Genomic DNA, 16,933 nt, shown 5'->3' on the forward strand with positions numbered 1-16,933 from the left:
GCTAGGTAGCTTCAAAATTCATGAAATTTTACCATAATATAGAGCACCATGTCCTGAGAATTTTCATATAAAGAACATAAAATTCGGGTTAGCATAACTCTTGGAATAAATTTTTAAAGTTGGCTATCAGCATGATGACAGCAGTTATTTACCAGCAAAGCTTTCCTGCATAAAAACACATGTTTCATACATCTCTGGATTGAGTTTAACGAAACTGTTTTATGTGCATACAGGTCACGACTCAAGGAAGATTATAATATAAAGAACATGAAATTTGTTGTAGCCAATTAATGGGAATTAATTTCCAAAGTCCAGCTACTGAGAAAAATGCTGCTGTCAGAAAAATGAACATTTGACCCCTGACAGTTTTATTGCCAGTTTTAGACTCCTAAAAGAGTTCAAATGTTAAATAAATTACATATTCAGAAACTAGACTTTAAGCCAGTCAGGATAGATACCAAATTTGTATCATTTGGACTCATATTCCTCTCTGCATTGAAATTCAAAATTAAATCAAAATTAAATACAAAAAAACTGCACTGATCTTAAAGCCTCATGATTAAATCTAAGGCCCAGTGCACATCTCAAACGCCCAAAACCCAAATCTTGAAGGCCCAGCACCAATCTCAAAGTCTAAATATGACTAAACTAAACCCTTTTGCATATAAATCCCTCTGCTTGTTTGAAATCAGAAAAGAAGCCCCTGAAAACTTACAGAAAGGCCCCCGGCAGCATAAAACACTTTCAAACAAGACCTTGAAAGCCCAATTTTCTTTCCAGACCCTATCGAAAGCTCAAATTACAGCCTCAGGTCCCCGAAAATTTACAAATAGGTCCCTAGAAGTACAAAAACTTCACAGACAAGCCTTTTTCAGTCCTTTTTTACCATAACTTCTTTGTTTTAAATCCAAATTGACTCAAACCAGTTCCAAATGAATTCAAATTCAATTCTCTACAATTCTAAGTAGTAATTGAATATATCCAAGCTTCAGCCATACCCCTCTCTTGACATATTTTATAAAAATAATGTTTTAAATATGTTGTCTTAAATATAAATTATATAAATGATATTTTGATGCATATTCACATGTCTTAAAAATATTAAAATGCACATGCACATAGGACCAAAATGAATGTCTGAATCATGTCCAAATCAATCGAGAACCTTCCAAATGAACAAATGAACCTTACATGAGCCTATTTTGGCCCCAATTACCCAGTTTACACCAAAATAGGCACAAATCCTGGAATGAACGAGGTATTCAGTACTGACCTGAAAGGTCGTCTGATGTAATTAACGGTGGGGGCTCACGCCCATTGGGAGTTAAACGTCCACACAATCAATAAAACCCCGATTAACTGATTATGAATTGTAGGTCCGTCACAAGGGTGAACCAGAAGGAAAGCCGAGAGAAATCCCAGGACATCTGTTCCCCATTGCATTGGAAGGGATCAGCACATGTACACTATAAAATCTGATCTCTCATTCTAGTGTAGCTCTTAGCCACCTACAGAAACTAAATTACACTAAAACAAAACTCAAACATAATAAAACATAACATAGCTAAACTAAACTAAAACTATAAAAAAACTCTCTATCATTGGTACTCCGAAAGGGTAAATCGATGAGGTGGTCTACCCCTATTTTCCCTACTGAATTCTGTTCACACCAGTCATTCCACTACAGTTCTCTGTCCTGCGCTCTGCGAGCTAGTGTAACCTCCTCCTCGGGCAAGGCCTGTATGCTCATCGTGAGTGCTATATTCCATGGATTATCGGCCGCGTGGGTAGCTGGCGATGGAAGTGGGGTATGGAATATGGAATCCACAAGTTGGGACGCATAGTCAGGCTAAGTCCCGCTACCAGAGGCCTCCCAATCATGAGCCCTCGCTGGATACGGCTGAAGCGAAGAGGCGGTTATAGGCGAAGAATAATCAAAATAATCGACGCTGATATGGAAATTAGGGTCGATCTCCGGAGACTCATGCATAGGCTGGATCTCCGGAGACTCATGTTGCTCATGCAGCTCAGGCGGTGGCAGCATGTAGGCAAAACCCTGCAAGGATACTAATAAATTTTAACTAACTTAATTTACGGAAGGAGAAAATTTTAACTAAGTTGACATAAAATTAAAAATGACATACCTGGGGAAGAACTACACGTCCATGCTTGTCACGGAAGGCATGCCAACCGGACATGCTCAGTACCCAACGATGGTAGTCCCACTCTGGCTGCTCTAAGGGCTCCAGTGGCATCTCAGAAGCCATAACAGGTGGCACATCAGGCTCGTCCGCTTGTACTCTAGGCCAATCAATTTCCTCTTCGACGTCTCGCAGCATGGTGACTAGCTTTGCCTGGTGGCCGTGGCTCTCAATGTAGGGGGCAACCAAGTTCAACATCACATGTCCAAAAGCTCTGTAACCACGTCTTCCAAGACAAACGATTGATCGCCCGGCACCTTTAATCGCTACTAGCAGCTAAAAAAAAACCAAAGTTAGATAAAAAAAAAAAATAGGAAAAATGCTAAAGGTGGTAGAAAAATGTATTGTTTTAGGTACATTACTTACATCGCGAGCACCTTTCCGGCCAGTGGGGGTATAACCATCTTCTATGAAGGTTTTCAAGCGAAGAAAATTACCGTAATCTCCCTCTAGATATACCGATGCCATGCCGACCCGCAGGAACCAAGCCTTATATCTCAAGTCGGGAGGTCCCTGGAACTGCATCCCATCCTCCGGCATCTGCCACAAGTGGCCACTCATATTTGCTGCCTTTTTGTAGTGTGTTTGATGATGCGTAGTCCAATCTCAGCCGAGGTGATTACCGTGGGTCGTCCTATAATTAACATGTTAGTTGCAATTTAAAGCTAAAAACTAATGTTAAGTACAAAATGCTAAAATAACATAACTCACCCGTGTAGACTCCTGATCACAAATCTCGGGACGCCTTGATCTGTGGAGATAAGTGGAGGATATCCAAACTGACGGAGTACCCGGTCTGGATAGTGGTGCTCCACTATCCAGAAGCACACCAGCGGACCCTGGTAGAACCACATCTGCTGATCATCCGCTACAATCTGCGGCGACCTCCCCTGATTGTATAGCTATTGGTACGGAGTCCATATCACCTACGTGTCACCCAGACTCTGAATCTGACCTCGGACCAGCCTGATACCTATTGGCCTTCCGTGAGGCTGGTTGATGTACTCGTGATGTTCGTACCATTTCTTGCCAAATGTCGGGCAGTTTGCACCATCGGGATCTCCCCAATCAAGCCAGACATTCGGCTCAAGTACCCCCACCGGTAGCCGTGACCATGACCAATGCTGCAGTAGAAGTACCGGCCCATACATATTCTTACTTTTCGGCTGTAAAATTACCACTAATTTGGTACCTACAATAACACTAATTACCACTAAATTCAGTACCTTAATTAATTAATCCTAATTACAACTAATTAACACTAATTACAGTAAAATTTTGGCCTAAAAAATTCGAAATAAAATTAAAACTAACTTTGGTACCTTAATTATCACCAATTACAAAAAATTTGGTACCTACATTAACACTAATTACCACTAAATTTGATACCGTAATTAATTAATCATAATTAAAACTAATTAATACTAATTAACACTAACCGAACTAACTAAATATATTAACACTAATTACAACTACATTATACTAATTTTGGTGCATTCTACACATAATTGGACTAATCTACAACTATTTTTACACTACAAATGAAATTTAAAAAAAAAATAGAGGGACTTACTTGAAAATATGGAGAAGAGAGGAGAAAATTTGAATGGGAGGAGAGAGAAAGTGCTGATGTGGCCTATATATAGACCCCGGGCCATGAATTTTTTCCACGGGGGCCATTTTTAAATCCCGCCCGTGAATTTTTTCCACGTGGCAGAGTAAAAAAATCCGGGCTGTGGAATTTTTCCATAGGTTGAGTATTTTTAAAAATCCCGTCGAACCCTGGTTATTTTTAATAAAATATTTATAAAAATAATTATTTTTAAAAAAAACTCAATGAGATAGGCATGTTAAGTTTTGAAAAAAGAAAAGACCGAAAAATAAATCGTGGTATGATAGATTTGATCTGATGTTGACTAAAAGCCACTCAATTTGTATGAACATTTGCACGAAGAATTTAAAGATTGTGCATATCAAGTTCCTATCAAGATTTGTATAATTTTTGACACGAGTCGAACTGCTCCGATTGAACATCAGACCAAATTCTCACTCTCATATTGAAAGGGCTAACGTGATATTAGTCTATTATTTTTTAGATTAGCCTTTTAGCCATGAAAATTGTGTGCATTTGAATTAATTGTGAAATTTACGAGGTTAATAGTTAGCCTAAGAATTCAAAATAGTCACTAACCTATTTTTTTTATTGGAATAACAAAATAGCTGCTTGTCCGAGAGAAAAATAAAACATAAGTTAGCACTATTCCTCATCCATCCAAACACAAATTAAAGGCCTAGATTGAGTAGCCTATTATTAAAAGATCTAGCATGCTAATATCTAAAAAAATTAAAAATATCATAATAAAAAAAAAACCACAGATTCTATAAAATTCAAAAAATAGGCGCTGGAAGAAGTGACTTGACTTGGCACTAAGCAAAGCAGAATAGAAAATAGTAGTAAGAGAGCATTTCATTTGGGTGTACGGTGTACCCTGCCCTTTCATCGCTTTTCGAGAAGTGCACTACATGTCAAACTCGAAGAGTTACTTGGCCACAGGAGCAAATGTCTAGTGGTAGTAAATACCCTCACTCAATCTGAGTATTGAAGGATTTTATGATGCGGCAAGACAATAAATTTAAAAAATTTAATTTTCTTACAAGCATCTACAGATCTACTTTATTATGCTAATTGTATTCAACCAATTCATATGCACAAATAATTATCTACTCATTCATTCATCACAAATTTATCTACTAAAAGTGATTTAGATATACCTCTACCAAATGTCAATTTGGTAAATAGAGAGAAATCAAATTCTCTTCTAGGTCTCTTGGATACCTTCGTTTGTCGAAACGGTCTCCTAGTGTTCACCTTGAACTAAACAAGGATTAGAAAGATCTTACTAGAGATCTTAATCTAATCTAAGTTTAGAACCTAATTAATAACCCTTCTTGTTCTTCTACTAATTCTTCATTAGAGAAATCAATCATATGAGAGGAAGAGGGATGGTGGCTAGGAGGGAGAGGAAGAGAAGGAAATAAATTTTCAGAAAAATTTCTTGCCTCTCCCTTATTGAATACCTTCTCTACCTCTCCTTATATACAAATATACTAGGGTTTCCATTATGTAACATTCCTAGTATAATTTTCTTTATTAAAAGAGACAACCCTAGCTGCTGCTACAGTGCGCGCTACAGTAACTGCTACAGTACGTGCTACAGTACCAGCCTCAACTCATATTTATTTTGGGTTTTAATAAACTTATATTATAACAATGTTTTGCACATTATTAATTATGTGTCATGTATATTATACTATATAATATGTACCATATTATACCAAATAATATACATGCACACTTCTCATAAATTTATCTTCGTTCTAAGCAATCATGATATTTATTTATCACATATATATTATTTCATGTCATATGAAACAATATACATCATATAAATAAAATATCCTTCTTGTTTCTCGTTCAGTTGGTGTGACCTATATGGAGGATCTGTGTTATGTTGGCAATGACATAAAACATTTTATTACCATAAACTATAAGCGATATTCTAGCTATACATTATAGTTACCCAAATAACATAGATGTAAAGTATCATTTTTACAATACATGATCCTTTAAAGTAACGTTACAAATAACATTACTTGTGTCCATTCCTTGCCACATGATATTATGAATAATATACAAAGTCGGACCGTGTCATCTTTGTATTATATTCGTTTCTTGGTCTCTTAAGTAAATTCTAAATATATAATTGCACTTCAGTTATATTGCATGCATTATAATTCTACTTTACCAAGAGGCCCATAAAATATCATCACTCGTTATAAATGAGGGGCAATGATACTATTGACATATAACTTTCTCCCGCACAAGTTATATACAAGGAACTAATATTTTTATCACCACTTATGATAAGCAGCTTTTAATACTAATTACATTATATATTTCTCATGTGAAAAAGAAATACATCTCATTTCTTAGAATTCTGAGACACAATGAAAATATTAATGACACTAACATAACTCATATAATATTTTCATTCGTTAGGTCTGTTCAATATATGAAACCTTTCATATACTCATGTTATTAAACGATAACCCTTTATCAACATTTATAGAACTACAATGTACTTTAATCAACATAACAAACTTATCATGGTATATTAGTTGTCACACCCCAAACCAGGAATTCTGGATTAAGGTGTGATCACCCTCGCCTCGTGCTTAATTAATCATTAAGCACGCAAGGCTAATCATAAATAATAAATCAAACAGCAGCGGAAGCAAAATAATATAAATATCAAGCATCAGTCACATAGCCAATAAATAAACATACACATACATAACATATAATCCGATCCATCTCGGATGCAAATAACACCATCTATAGAAGGTGATACATGATCTATCGAGCCCGTATATATAACACAGGAATACGGGACTCGTAAACCTAATCAAAAGTCTAACTCTAGCTAATCAAGCGGTGTGGCCATCGAGGACAACTCCTGACAACTCCTGCTGCGGATCGCCAGATGCTGTACCTAAAACCCACGAAACAACTTGTGGGTGAGCGACGAATCGCCCAGTATGTGACCCAGAATTATCCCCTCAGGGATCCTCTACGGTCAAAGCACTTTTATTTATATAAATTTCGTACAGTTATGAATACAATTAAATATGCACAAGTGTAAACCTATCTCAATATCTAATAGTCATAAAACACTTTTAATTAATGCAATGATGCGATTGTTCTAATATGCCAACATGCAAAATACACCCAAAGTCAAAATACAATATCGGATAGTACTCAATTCGGAGTCCAGTACCAAAGCACCGTGTGAACAAATATAATAATAATAATATTATGGATTTAAGTAAATCACCCCGTGCCGTGCCAATAAGATAAAAAGAATCTGAATGATATAATCCAAGGACTGTGATCAGGGAACAATGATACACGTTGCCTAATGACATCGCACATTGCCCACAAGATTAGCATTACACTAGCACACTAGCCGATAGTTATACCTTTACCAAAAAGAATCTGAATAATATAATCCAAGGACTGTGATCAGGGAACAATGATACACGTTGCCTAATGACATCGCGCATTGCCCACAAGATTAGCATTACACTAGCACACTAGCCGATGGTTATACCTTTACCAAAAAGAATCTAAATAATATAATCCAAGGACTGTGATCAGGGAACAATGATACACGTTGCCTAATGACATCGCGCATTGCCCACAAGATTAGCATTACACTAGCACACTAGCCGATGGTTATACTTTTACCAAAAAGAATATGAATAATATAATCCAAGGACTATGATCAGGGAACAATGATACACGTTGCCTAATGACATCGCTCATTGCCCACAAGATTAGCATTACACTAGCACACTAGCCAATGGTTATATCTAAATCTGGTGTGTCATCTCGCCTAAACGATTCATCAACCAAACATATAAAATAGGAGAAATCATACAATGCAAGTCGTAAAATAAGTCAATCAAAAGTAGTGCCAGCCTCGAACTGGTGCACTAAAGTGCCACGGCCTCGAACCGTGTAGCGTAATATCAAGGCTGCCAGTCCAGCTGCGCAGCCCTGAAACAATGCCATCGGGGCCTCGAACCACCGCTGGGGTAAATCACAGGATCAATAAGTAGTGCCAGCCTCGAACTGGTGCACTAAAGTGCCACGGCCTCGAACCGTGCAACACAAATCCGCCATGGAACTCGAGATCGGAACCATGCGGTAGCGTAAAACAGACCTACACAGAACTCGAGATCGAAACTGTGCAGTCTCAAAGTAAAAACATGCCACCACGGAACTCGAGATCGGAACCGTGATGGGGTAACCAATGCCACAAAACTCGAGATCGGAACTACTCACGTCAAATAGTAAAATGATCGAAAATGATATATAATCAAATGTTTACATATAATATAAATCCTAAAGCCATCCGAGAGTCAAGTGACGCTCGGCTCAGTGGCTGCCGGGCTGTCCCATGCCAAGTGATACCAAGACAGAACGAAGTCACTCGGCTCTGCTCAGCTCTCACCAATGCATACGTATGCACGTAAAATAATAATAATATATTGTCCTCCACGAGAAGAAGACAAACTAGTAATCTAATATTCTAATAAGATAAATATAGTATTATTTAATTACTCTACTCCTACAATACAGTAAATTCAGGTTTTTCGAGGCTTATGCAATTCTACCTATAGTGCAGAAAAGGATAAACATGCTCTATAGTTTTAATGCAACTACTTAAAATAAAGTGCGAATGTCAGGTCAGATGGATCGACTGGTAAGAATACGCCCACGAAAGAAAATAATTCAGATATCCCACACCTGAGGGGCTGGAGTCTCAGTCGCCAATAATCAGCGTGCTCCGCGTATGCTCCGAACTGCGGGTCAGTCGGATCGGTCCACAGGTCGGACTCGTACGGAGTCGACTGATCTGTGATCACGTAATTTAAACTAATTAAAATCTACGCTAATTTTATTCTAACCTTCGTTCCAATTAATGTACCAGTCAATTTCTCGATTATTTCGATTTTATAAAATTACCGGTTCAGTCAGTTGGACTGATCCGATTAGGCATGTATTAATTAATTAATTTCATGTCATCGAGCTTAGCATTAATCTTAATTTATAAGTTCGTCAACTATTGATCATTCACTTTGGTCTAATTTAATCTAATTTATATTCTAATGATTTAATTTGGAGATATATTGCTTGTATAAATTCAAATGTCGAATTATAATTGTTTGAGAGTTACGGTAAATTATACGTGTTTTCACTTAACTAATATATTTTAATTTCCTATCTACTTGATTTATTTAAATCAGATTATAATTAATTTTAAAAAGGGTTCGAAATTCGGTTTCGAACGTTAATTTACAATTAAAATCCCTAAGGCAATTATTTTAAATATAATCTATTAATTATATGATTATCGCGAATTTTATAATCCGTTTTAATATAGTTAAGCTATTTTATATTCTAGAAGTGTTATTCGTTTATAAAATTTTAAAAATAGGACCCTTAATTATTTTACGTGTTTTCTAACTAATTTTATTTCTAAGTCGCGCAATTCGTTATTTTTATCACTAATTAAATTTCTACGTTTAGTTAGTCGTTTCGAATCTAAGTTCATAACTAATATTTTTCATTGCTAATTAATTGTCCTTTATTAATTAGCAACGAATTTTTGTACAAGTTTGAAAAATGTTTAAAAGAATTATTTTAACTTTAAAACTTTTTATAAAACTTTTATTTTAGTTTAATGTGTTGGGTGTTTTAATTTGGTTTGTTTCGGGATCATACAGGTGTCCAATCGGGTTATTTTAGTATCTGCTCAAATTATGTTATGAGCTATCATCGAGGCATCAAGACCCTGGACGGTATAATCATTTCCCATGCTAATTTAAGTTTACGTAAGCATCCGATTTAAATTCGATTCCTTATAAAACTTAAATTTTAAAGCCACATTTCGAAATCCGACAATTACGCTTTTTGGAAAAATTTCAAATACCATAATTTTAAAGTTGCTCATTTCCATTCAAACCTTCCAAGCCCAAATAAATTTTAAAATTTGCACCTTGGCCCCTCATTTTATTAACATTCCCCAAGGGTTTTTATTTTGCACCAATAACCCTTAAGTTACTTAATTTACACTTTGGTCCCTGTCATTTCAAGCCTGGTATCAACACAGAACCATAACAAAAACCATCACAGTCAACCAACAGCCGGTACCAGTGGTACCATTGCACAGACCCCATATACAACATCACAACCAAGTAACAAGGTCACCCCGAGGTAAGTATCAGAACAGGTACTGTCACGGTACCAGTTAAGCAAACCCGAGACGACAACCATGAAGCAGAAAACAGAATTTCACCGAGACAGTACTAGAACAGGTACTGGTACAGTACTAGTCAAGAGCACCCAAACCAGGGGGTACAAAGCCGCACCAGAAAACACAGGAAGAGCCGGTACACGACCAGAATAGAGCACAAACGTCACAACATCAAAATCAAAGTGTACCGGCTTGCATTGTTTCGTTGGTCGGCCGGGAAAATCAACAACCCGAGCCGGCACCTACTACGCAAAATCAAACGAGGCAACAAAATCAAGGTGCTCACTTACCGGTCAGCTAGAATCACAGAGGGCTTTATCAAAAGCGGCCGGTACCAAGAATCCACGGTTCTCGCCCTTCGGCCGGCAAAATCAAGCAACAGAATCAAGTCAACAAGCCCCCAAAATCAACGGCAAGCACCTCAGGGAGTCACACGAGCACTCGATCACTCTCACAAGAAACCCCAAAATTTAGGGTTTCGAAATTCTCAGAAATCAGAGGGGAAGAGCAAGAACAGAGAAAGGGGGAAGTCAAGCAAACCTCAGCACATGAGAGTGAAAACAGGAGTGCCCAAGAGAGAGAGTGAGAGATGTATAAATACCCGAAAAGGAAGGAAATCCACACCATACCAGTACCGTACCGAGCAGGTGGTGAGGCCATCTCGCCTCACCTTTTCTCTGACAACTGAAGGGACAAGGCGACGACCAAGGAAAAGGGGCGGGATCGCTCTCTCCGTCTCCTCTCCATTATCGCACGAACAGGGGCCAAGTAGGGTCGGGGCGCAGGGACAAAGAGAGAGCCAAGAGAGCACGGGAGAGAGACGGGAAACAGAGAGAGATGGGAAAGGGTTTTTAAAACAAAACCGCATCAAGATTCGTGCATATGGATTCCAATCAACGGTTTAATTAATTCGGTGATTTAAATAACTGGATCAGTGATTCTAATACTCGTTTATATTTCAATTTAGAATTCAATAATTCGATATCGATTTATATAATTATATACATTCTAAAATTCCTAAATGAACGAGTCTTATCAATCCTATAATTTATTTGTACGAATAATTTCGTATAATCATACTCTTAATTAGAATTCAATTATTTATTTATCCATATGAACTCAATTATTTTATTTTCTAAATTCCTACATTTTTAATATACGTAATTTCATAATTTATATTTCGAAATTTTTAGATTAGTTTTAAATTGATCAGATAAATCTGATTGATTTTTATTTTGGTTAGAAAATTTTATTTAGCGCAAAGCTCAGTTTAGAAATAAATCACGTTTTAAAATTTCGGAATATAACATTAGTGTTCTATGCTAATAACCAAGTTTGTGAACATTTTAGAGATTTATGTTTGTCATCATATAGAGTTTTATGGTTCAAGACCAAGAGCATCTTCTTGAACACTTCTATAGATAAACATAAATTTTATGGAACAAAATGCATGTAGCATCCAATTCATAAACATAACATGTAAAAGTGATCAACATAAGATAACTTTTAGAACACATATCTAACAAGTATACCTTTTGGCGACGAGGCGAACCTTGTACCTCTCAATACTGCCATCAGAATGTACTTTCATTTTTGAGACCCAGCCAATGGCTTTTTTGCCAGTCTTTTCCTGACATCTTCACTCGGATGGGCTTAGTAAGAAAAGAATGATTTGCATAAAGATCAGCCGCATTCCCTAAATGCAGACCTCTTTTTTTAAGACTGTATTTGAGGGATGCGGACCATTAATGAGGTCCACATCCCCTAGATGTAACCCTTTTTTTTTTGAAACTTTGAATTAAATGGTCAAAGTCATTTTAAGTTGTGTTGTTTGGTATATCATTTAGGTATGGGTGACTTTGAATTAAATGATATATAAATTGAATTAATAATACGAACTGATAGCACGGTCACATTATAAATTAAATTATTATTTTATTTTATGATTATTTTTCATCGAAGATCTATAAATGTATTCATCAAATTTTAAATTATTTTTTATTACAAAGAAGTCCAATAATATATATATCACTTTATTTTATTTTGTGATTATTTTTCACCGAAGACCCTAGAAGTTTATTCACCGATAGTCCTAAATTAATTTTTATTACAAAGAAGTCCAATAACATATATGTTACTTTATTTTATTTTGTGATTATTTTTCACCGAAGATCCTAGAAGTTTAATCGCTAATACCATTAATTTAATTTTATTACAAAGAAGTTCAATTACTATAATTTTAATTTAGGGATATCAGCGATTAAACTTCTAGAATTTTCGGTGAAAATAATCTCAAAATAAAATAAATTAATATATATGTTATTAGACTTCTTTGTAATAAAAATTAATTTAGAGTTATCGGCGATTAAAATTTTAGGGTCTTCGGTTAAAAATAAATAAAATAAAATAATATATATGTTATTGGAGTTCTTTATAATAAAAATTAATTTAGAGCTATCGGCGAATAAATTCTTAGTGTCTTCGGTAAAAAATAATCATAAAATAAAATAATATATATATCCAATTTAATTTTTTTATAATAAAAATTAATTTAAGACTATCGGCGAATAAATTTTTAGAGTCTTCGGTGAAAAATAATCATAAAGTAAATAATAATTTAATTTATAATGGACCGTGCTATCAGTTCATATCCTCTGATTCACTTCGTATTAGTGTATTACTAATTCAATTTATATGTCATTTAATTCAAAGTCACCCGATACAAACATGTTCTGGGGAAATAAAGTTTGAATTTATATATCATTTAATTCAAAGTCACCCGTACTACCTAACCATCACGACTTCGGATGACTTTGACCATAATTCAGAGTTTGGAAAAAAAAAAAAAAAAAAAAAAGTCATCTGGGGATGCGGACTCTATTAATACTTCGCATCCCGTCAAATGCGGTCCTCATAAAAAAAAATTTGCATTTAGAGAATGCGATATGCTATTTATTTAATTTTACAAAATTCATGATTTTTTTATTTTCTTTTTGGGATTGTGGTACTTTTAAATATTTCGGTGCTAATGTACTACGCAATACTGCTCCTTAGAACTGATAATGGGCTAGTCAGAACCAACGGCCAAAACTACTTACTGGGCTACTGCCACATTAGTCTCAGCCCATTGCAAGGTTTGGTCTGAAAATTAAAAATTGGTTTTATTATAAGGCCTATATTTCTTCATTCTTTCATGAATATCGCCGCTGAATTAAATTTCCGTCAGAAAATGAGGAATTGTACTCGGGTTACCGGACTGAGTACAATTGAATCGAACGGCCTATAATTATTCTTTTCAACTTGGCACGAATCTCAAAGCACAAATAATAGTGCCCAGCGCCATTTCGAGCAAGCACCAGCTGAGAATAAATATCGGTCGTCCGTTTCAATTGTGTTGAGTCAGGTGCCAGAGAGGATATGGATCCGAAAATGAGATGAATCATAGGCTCCTAGCCCCGTCATCATTTATTAAAAAAATTGGCATTGAAAATAAAAATAATTATTATTCTGACAAAAATAACAACAAAAATGATATATCAGATTATTTTCTCCATCATTATGCATTGAATGATTTGATTTCATTCTGCATGATTTCTATCCAAAATTTTTAATTAATAGATAAACAAAGTAAGTTGCTTAGAAAATCAGCCTTTGCTTTGCTGGTAAAAGGTAAAAACAATTCTCTTTGGTGAGAGATTTGAGGTTCAAAATTCAGATAAGAATCTTTTATGGATATTAAAAAAAAAAAATTTTAAAAAGAAAAAGAAAAAACAATGTAAGTCGCTTAGGTACAAATTTAGTTTAGTTGTAACATCACTACAGAGGAGGCTGCTAAGCCTACTTGTTACGTTATGAAATTTTTACAATTAATTTTTAATGATTTAAAAGCAAGAATCGAAAATCGTGCTAACAAAATGGAAGTTTAAACCTTAATTAAGGTTCCTCTAAATAAGTAAGTTAAGTGTGAATCGAAACCGCGTTGAAATTTCGAGATTCTGAAACCTTATAGGCTGAGTGCGGATGGGTTGACCCGCACTGCGGGTGGGTGCATCCGCACTCATGCAATTCTGTATTGGTCTGAATTTTCTTAAGTGCTGAGTGCGGATGGGTTGACCCGCACTGCGGGTGGGTGCGTCCGCACTCATGCAATTCTGTATTGGTCTGAATTTTCTGAAATTCTTCTAAGTCCTGAGTGCAGATGGATGGACCCGCACTGCGGGTGGAATGCATCCGCATTAGGCTCAGACTTTTTCTGAACTTCTGTCGAAAATTGACTAAGTGCCCAGTGCGGGTGAAGCCACCCGCACTGCGGATGAGTGCGTCCACACTCAGAGATTTCTGTGTTAAATTTTATTTTCTGAAAACCGACTAAGTGCTAAGTGCGGGTGGCTGGGTGAAGCCACCCGCACTGCGGATGGGTGCGTCCGCACTCAGGGTAATTTTAACCCTAAAACTCAAATTGAACCTTCTCTCTCTCCCACTTCATTCCTTTCCCCATTTTTATGTGATTTTCGCCCAAGAGAGAAGAAAACGAGCGTGAGAGCTTCATTTCCCGCTCAAGCCCCGATTGTTGCGAGAAATCAAAGTTGGAACCGAGCAAACGGTCGTAGATCTCTCCTAACTCTCCGATTCGGTATTCCTTTCTCTCCTTCTCTCTTTCGAAAACTCGAATTTTCTCGATTTCTCGGGTTTTCATTTTAAACCCGAGATTTGTGTTCGAATTGCTCGAGAATTAGTTCCTCTACACTCCTTGCTTGTTTATTTGTCAATCTTTTTCCCGATTTCCTTCCGATTTGTGGATTTTTATTTCTAGGGTTTCGTGCCAAAACTGAAATCGGGCATAATCGTGAATTGATTTGTTTAATCCAACCGATTAGAGTTGTAATCGATATGGTTACCTCTTGACCTTGAAATTCTAGAACGTTTAACGGTTAATTTGAGGTTTTGACCAAATTAGGGTTTAACCAACCGGTAAATGAATTGTTACTAAAGTGAAATTGTAGATGGCTAGAGGGCCTAGATGCAAATGTGCACAGTTAGAGAGATGGTTAGTAAGAAAGAAGGAACCGAAAAGAATCGATACCAAAGCATAAGAATTGATTTAGGACTGTATAAGCCATTAGTAAACTAAAGTAAACGTATAGACCACTGAACCCGAATTAAACCAGGCCTACTTGTCATATAGGTGTAGACTCGGTCGAGCAAGACTTTGCTGGACATTTCGAGATGTCTGAACCATAATTTAAGCGCTACGCTCATCTAAATCAGGTGCGGGATTCTTGGACTTGTTTGATACTTTATTTTCATGAATTAAACTGTCTATTCGTTTGTCATGTTGAATATCATTGATTGCATCATTGAATTGTGTAAAGCATTTGCATAGCCCAATCAAATTAAACTCGAATTTATGTGACTTGAGTGATTTGCATGCTGGTGTGGTTGTAGGTTATGTCGATCTATTATGATCTAATTTGATTGAAAGTCACCACGATTTGATATGTATGTGAATGGATTTACGAAGTTAAGCACTTGGATCCAATGAATTTGCAAAGTCGGGCTATATGCTGGCTTTGATTCCCAGGATCCTAATGGCCTTAGGTGAACGGCCCTCAATGTTTCCCAGTACCGGTTGGGACGAAGGAGGGTGATTATGTTATGATGTGTGAATTGGAATCGTGGGTGACATGTGTAACGTCTATGGCTCGGTGGCATTCTCCTACGTGTTAATGCATTTGGACGGTCAATTGAATATTGCGAATATTGGAAACGATTCTAAAGAGGATTTTCTTTATGTGACTTGAACCAGACCTTAATAACTGTTAAGCCAAACGATTGCAGATGGGTGTCAGATAAAGGGTCCAGCTCGGTGGGCCATCTGTAGGTGTCAGTAACCCTACAGATGTGGGTTTGATAAAGGGTCCAGCTCGAAAGAACATCTGTAGTTGCTACAAGCCCTAATGAGTCGAGTTAAGCCAAATATGTGTTGTGTTTGAAATTCATCTTAGAAATTCCGTAAACTGTGACTTAGTTTGATTAATTGTTGTCGAACATTGGCATTCTGTTATTTATGAATATATATCTGTTTGAACTGTTATGGTTTGGGTTTCATTTTTGAATATAGAGTCTGATTGCAAGTCCAATAGTCTAAACTGTGGCAAATTCGCACTGAGAAATTTATTCTCACCCCCACCCTTCGGGTTACTTTACAGGTACTGGTGCGACTGATTCCGGAGAGGCACGAGAGTAGTAGGCCTTAGTAGCTTACCACTTCATGACCCTAGATGTATTTGGTTGTATGAATTTAGGGTAGGCCTCATGGTTGGTATCCGGATGTGATACTTTTGTTGTATTATTTTCTGTCCAGACTGTGTACTCTGATTTTATATTAGAAACTTGTTTATATTGCTTGTTGTTTGGATTAAATTGTTAATTGTCTTGTAAGCATACACGGCGTTGTATGCTTACGGCGGGGGACTGTTACGACCCGTGGCCGCGGGGTGTGACACTACTATTGATTTCCATCGTACATTGAATGATAACAATTATTTTGAAATTCATACATTATTGTTGAGATTCCTCCAAACCAATCCAACGACGTGCATTCCTTGCAGGATGTCATTTTGTGAAAGTTCAAATAGTTTTTTTTTTTTTATATTATGAATTATTTTGTAATTTCGTACAAAATTATTTCTCCAACTTCTTATAATTAATTTACAAACAAAACGTTATTCTTCAAAGAACAATTTTGAGTTTTGTCTTAAAATGTCGTTTCAAAATGATCTCGGTATTGTTGTTGCTTACCAGTAGCAGAGTCAGCAAATTAAGACTAGGAAGTTGAATAATGTAATG

The 16,933-nt window shown here is 36.3% G+C and overlaps 1 protein-coding gene across 1 annotated transcript; it reads right to left on the reverse strand.

Moving 5' to 3' along the window:
* Positions 1 to 1,849: 1,849 nt before the first annotated feature.
* On the reverse strand, positions 1,850 to 3,314 carry LOC144547901 (uncharacterized). The gene is made up of 3 exons (XM_078296584.1): positions 2,568 to 3,314; positions 2,145 to 2,477; positions 1,850 to 2,056 (listed from the first exon to the last, which is right to left on the reverse strand). Exons 1-3 carry the CDS (start codon positions 2,760 to 2,762, stop codon positions 1,850 to 1,852), a joined length of 735 nt encoding a protein of 244 aa, XP_078152710.1. The 5' UTR covers positions 2,763 to 3,314.
* Positions 3,315 to 16,933: the final 13,619 nt, after the last annotated feature.

Source organism: Carex rostrata, chromosome 2 (assembly GCF_964058835.1).
Source record: "Carex rostrata chromosome 2, lpCarRost1.2, whole genome shotgun sequence".
Lineage (NCBI taxonomy): Eukaryota > Viridiplantae > Streptophyta > Magnoliopsida > Poales > Cyperaceae > Carex > Carex rostrata.

Excerpts from the sequence above, each read along its gene's own strand:
- LOC144547901 (XM_078296584.1), bottom strand. The coding sequence starts at position 2,762 with ATGAGTGGCCACTTGTGGCAGATGCCGGAGGATGGGATGCAGTTCCAG. Across the intron at positions 2,478-2,567 it reads GCCGGAAAGGTGCTCGCGAT|CTGCTAGTAGCGATTAAAGG; the intron begins GTAAGTAATGTA and ends GTTTTTTTTTAG. Across the intron at positions 2,057-2,144 it reads GACGTGTAGTTCTTCCCCAG|GGTTTTGCCTACATGCTGCC; the intron begins GTATGTCATTTT and ends GTATCCTTGCAG.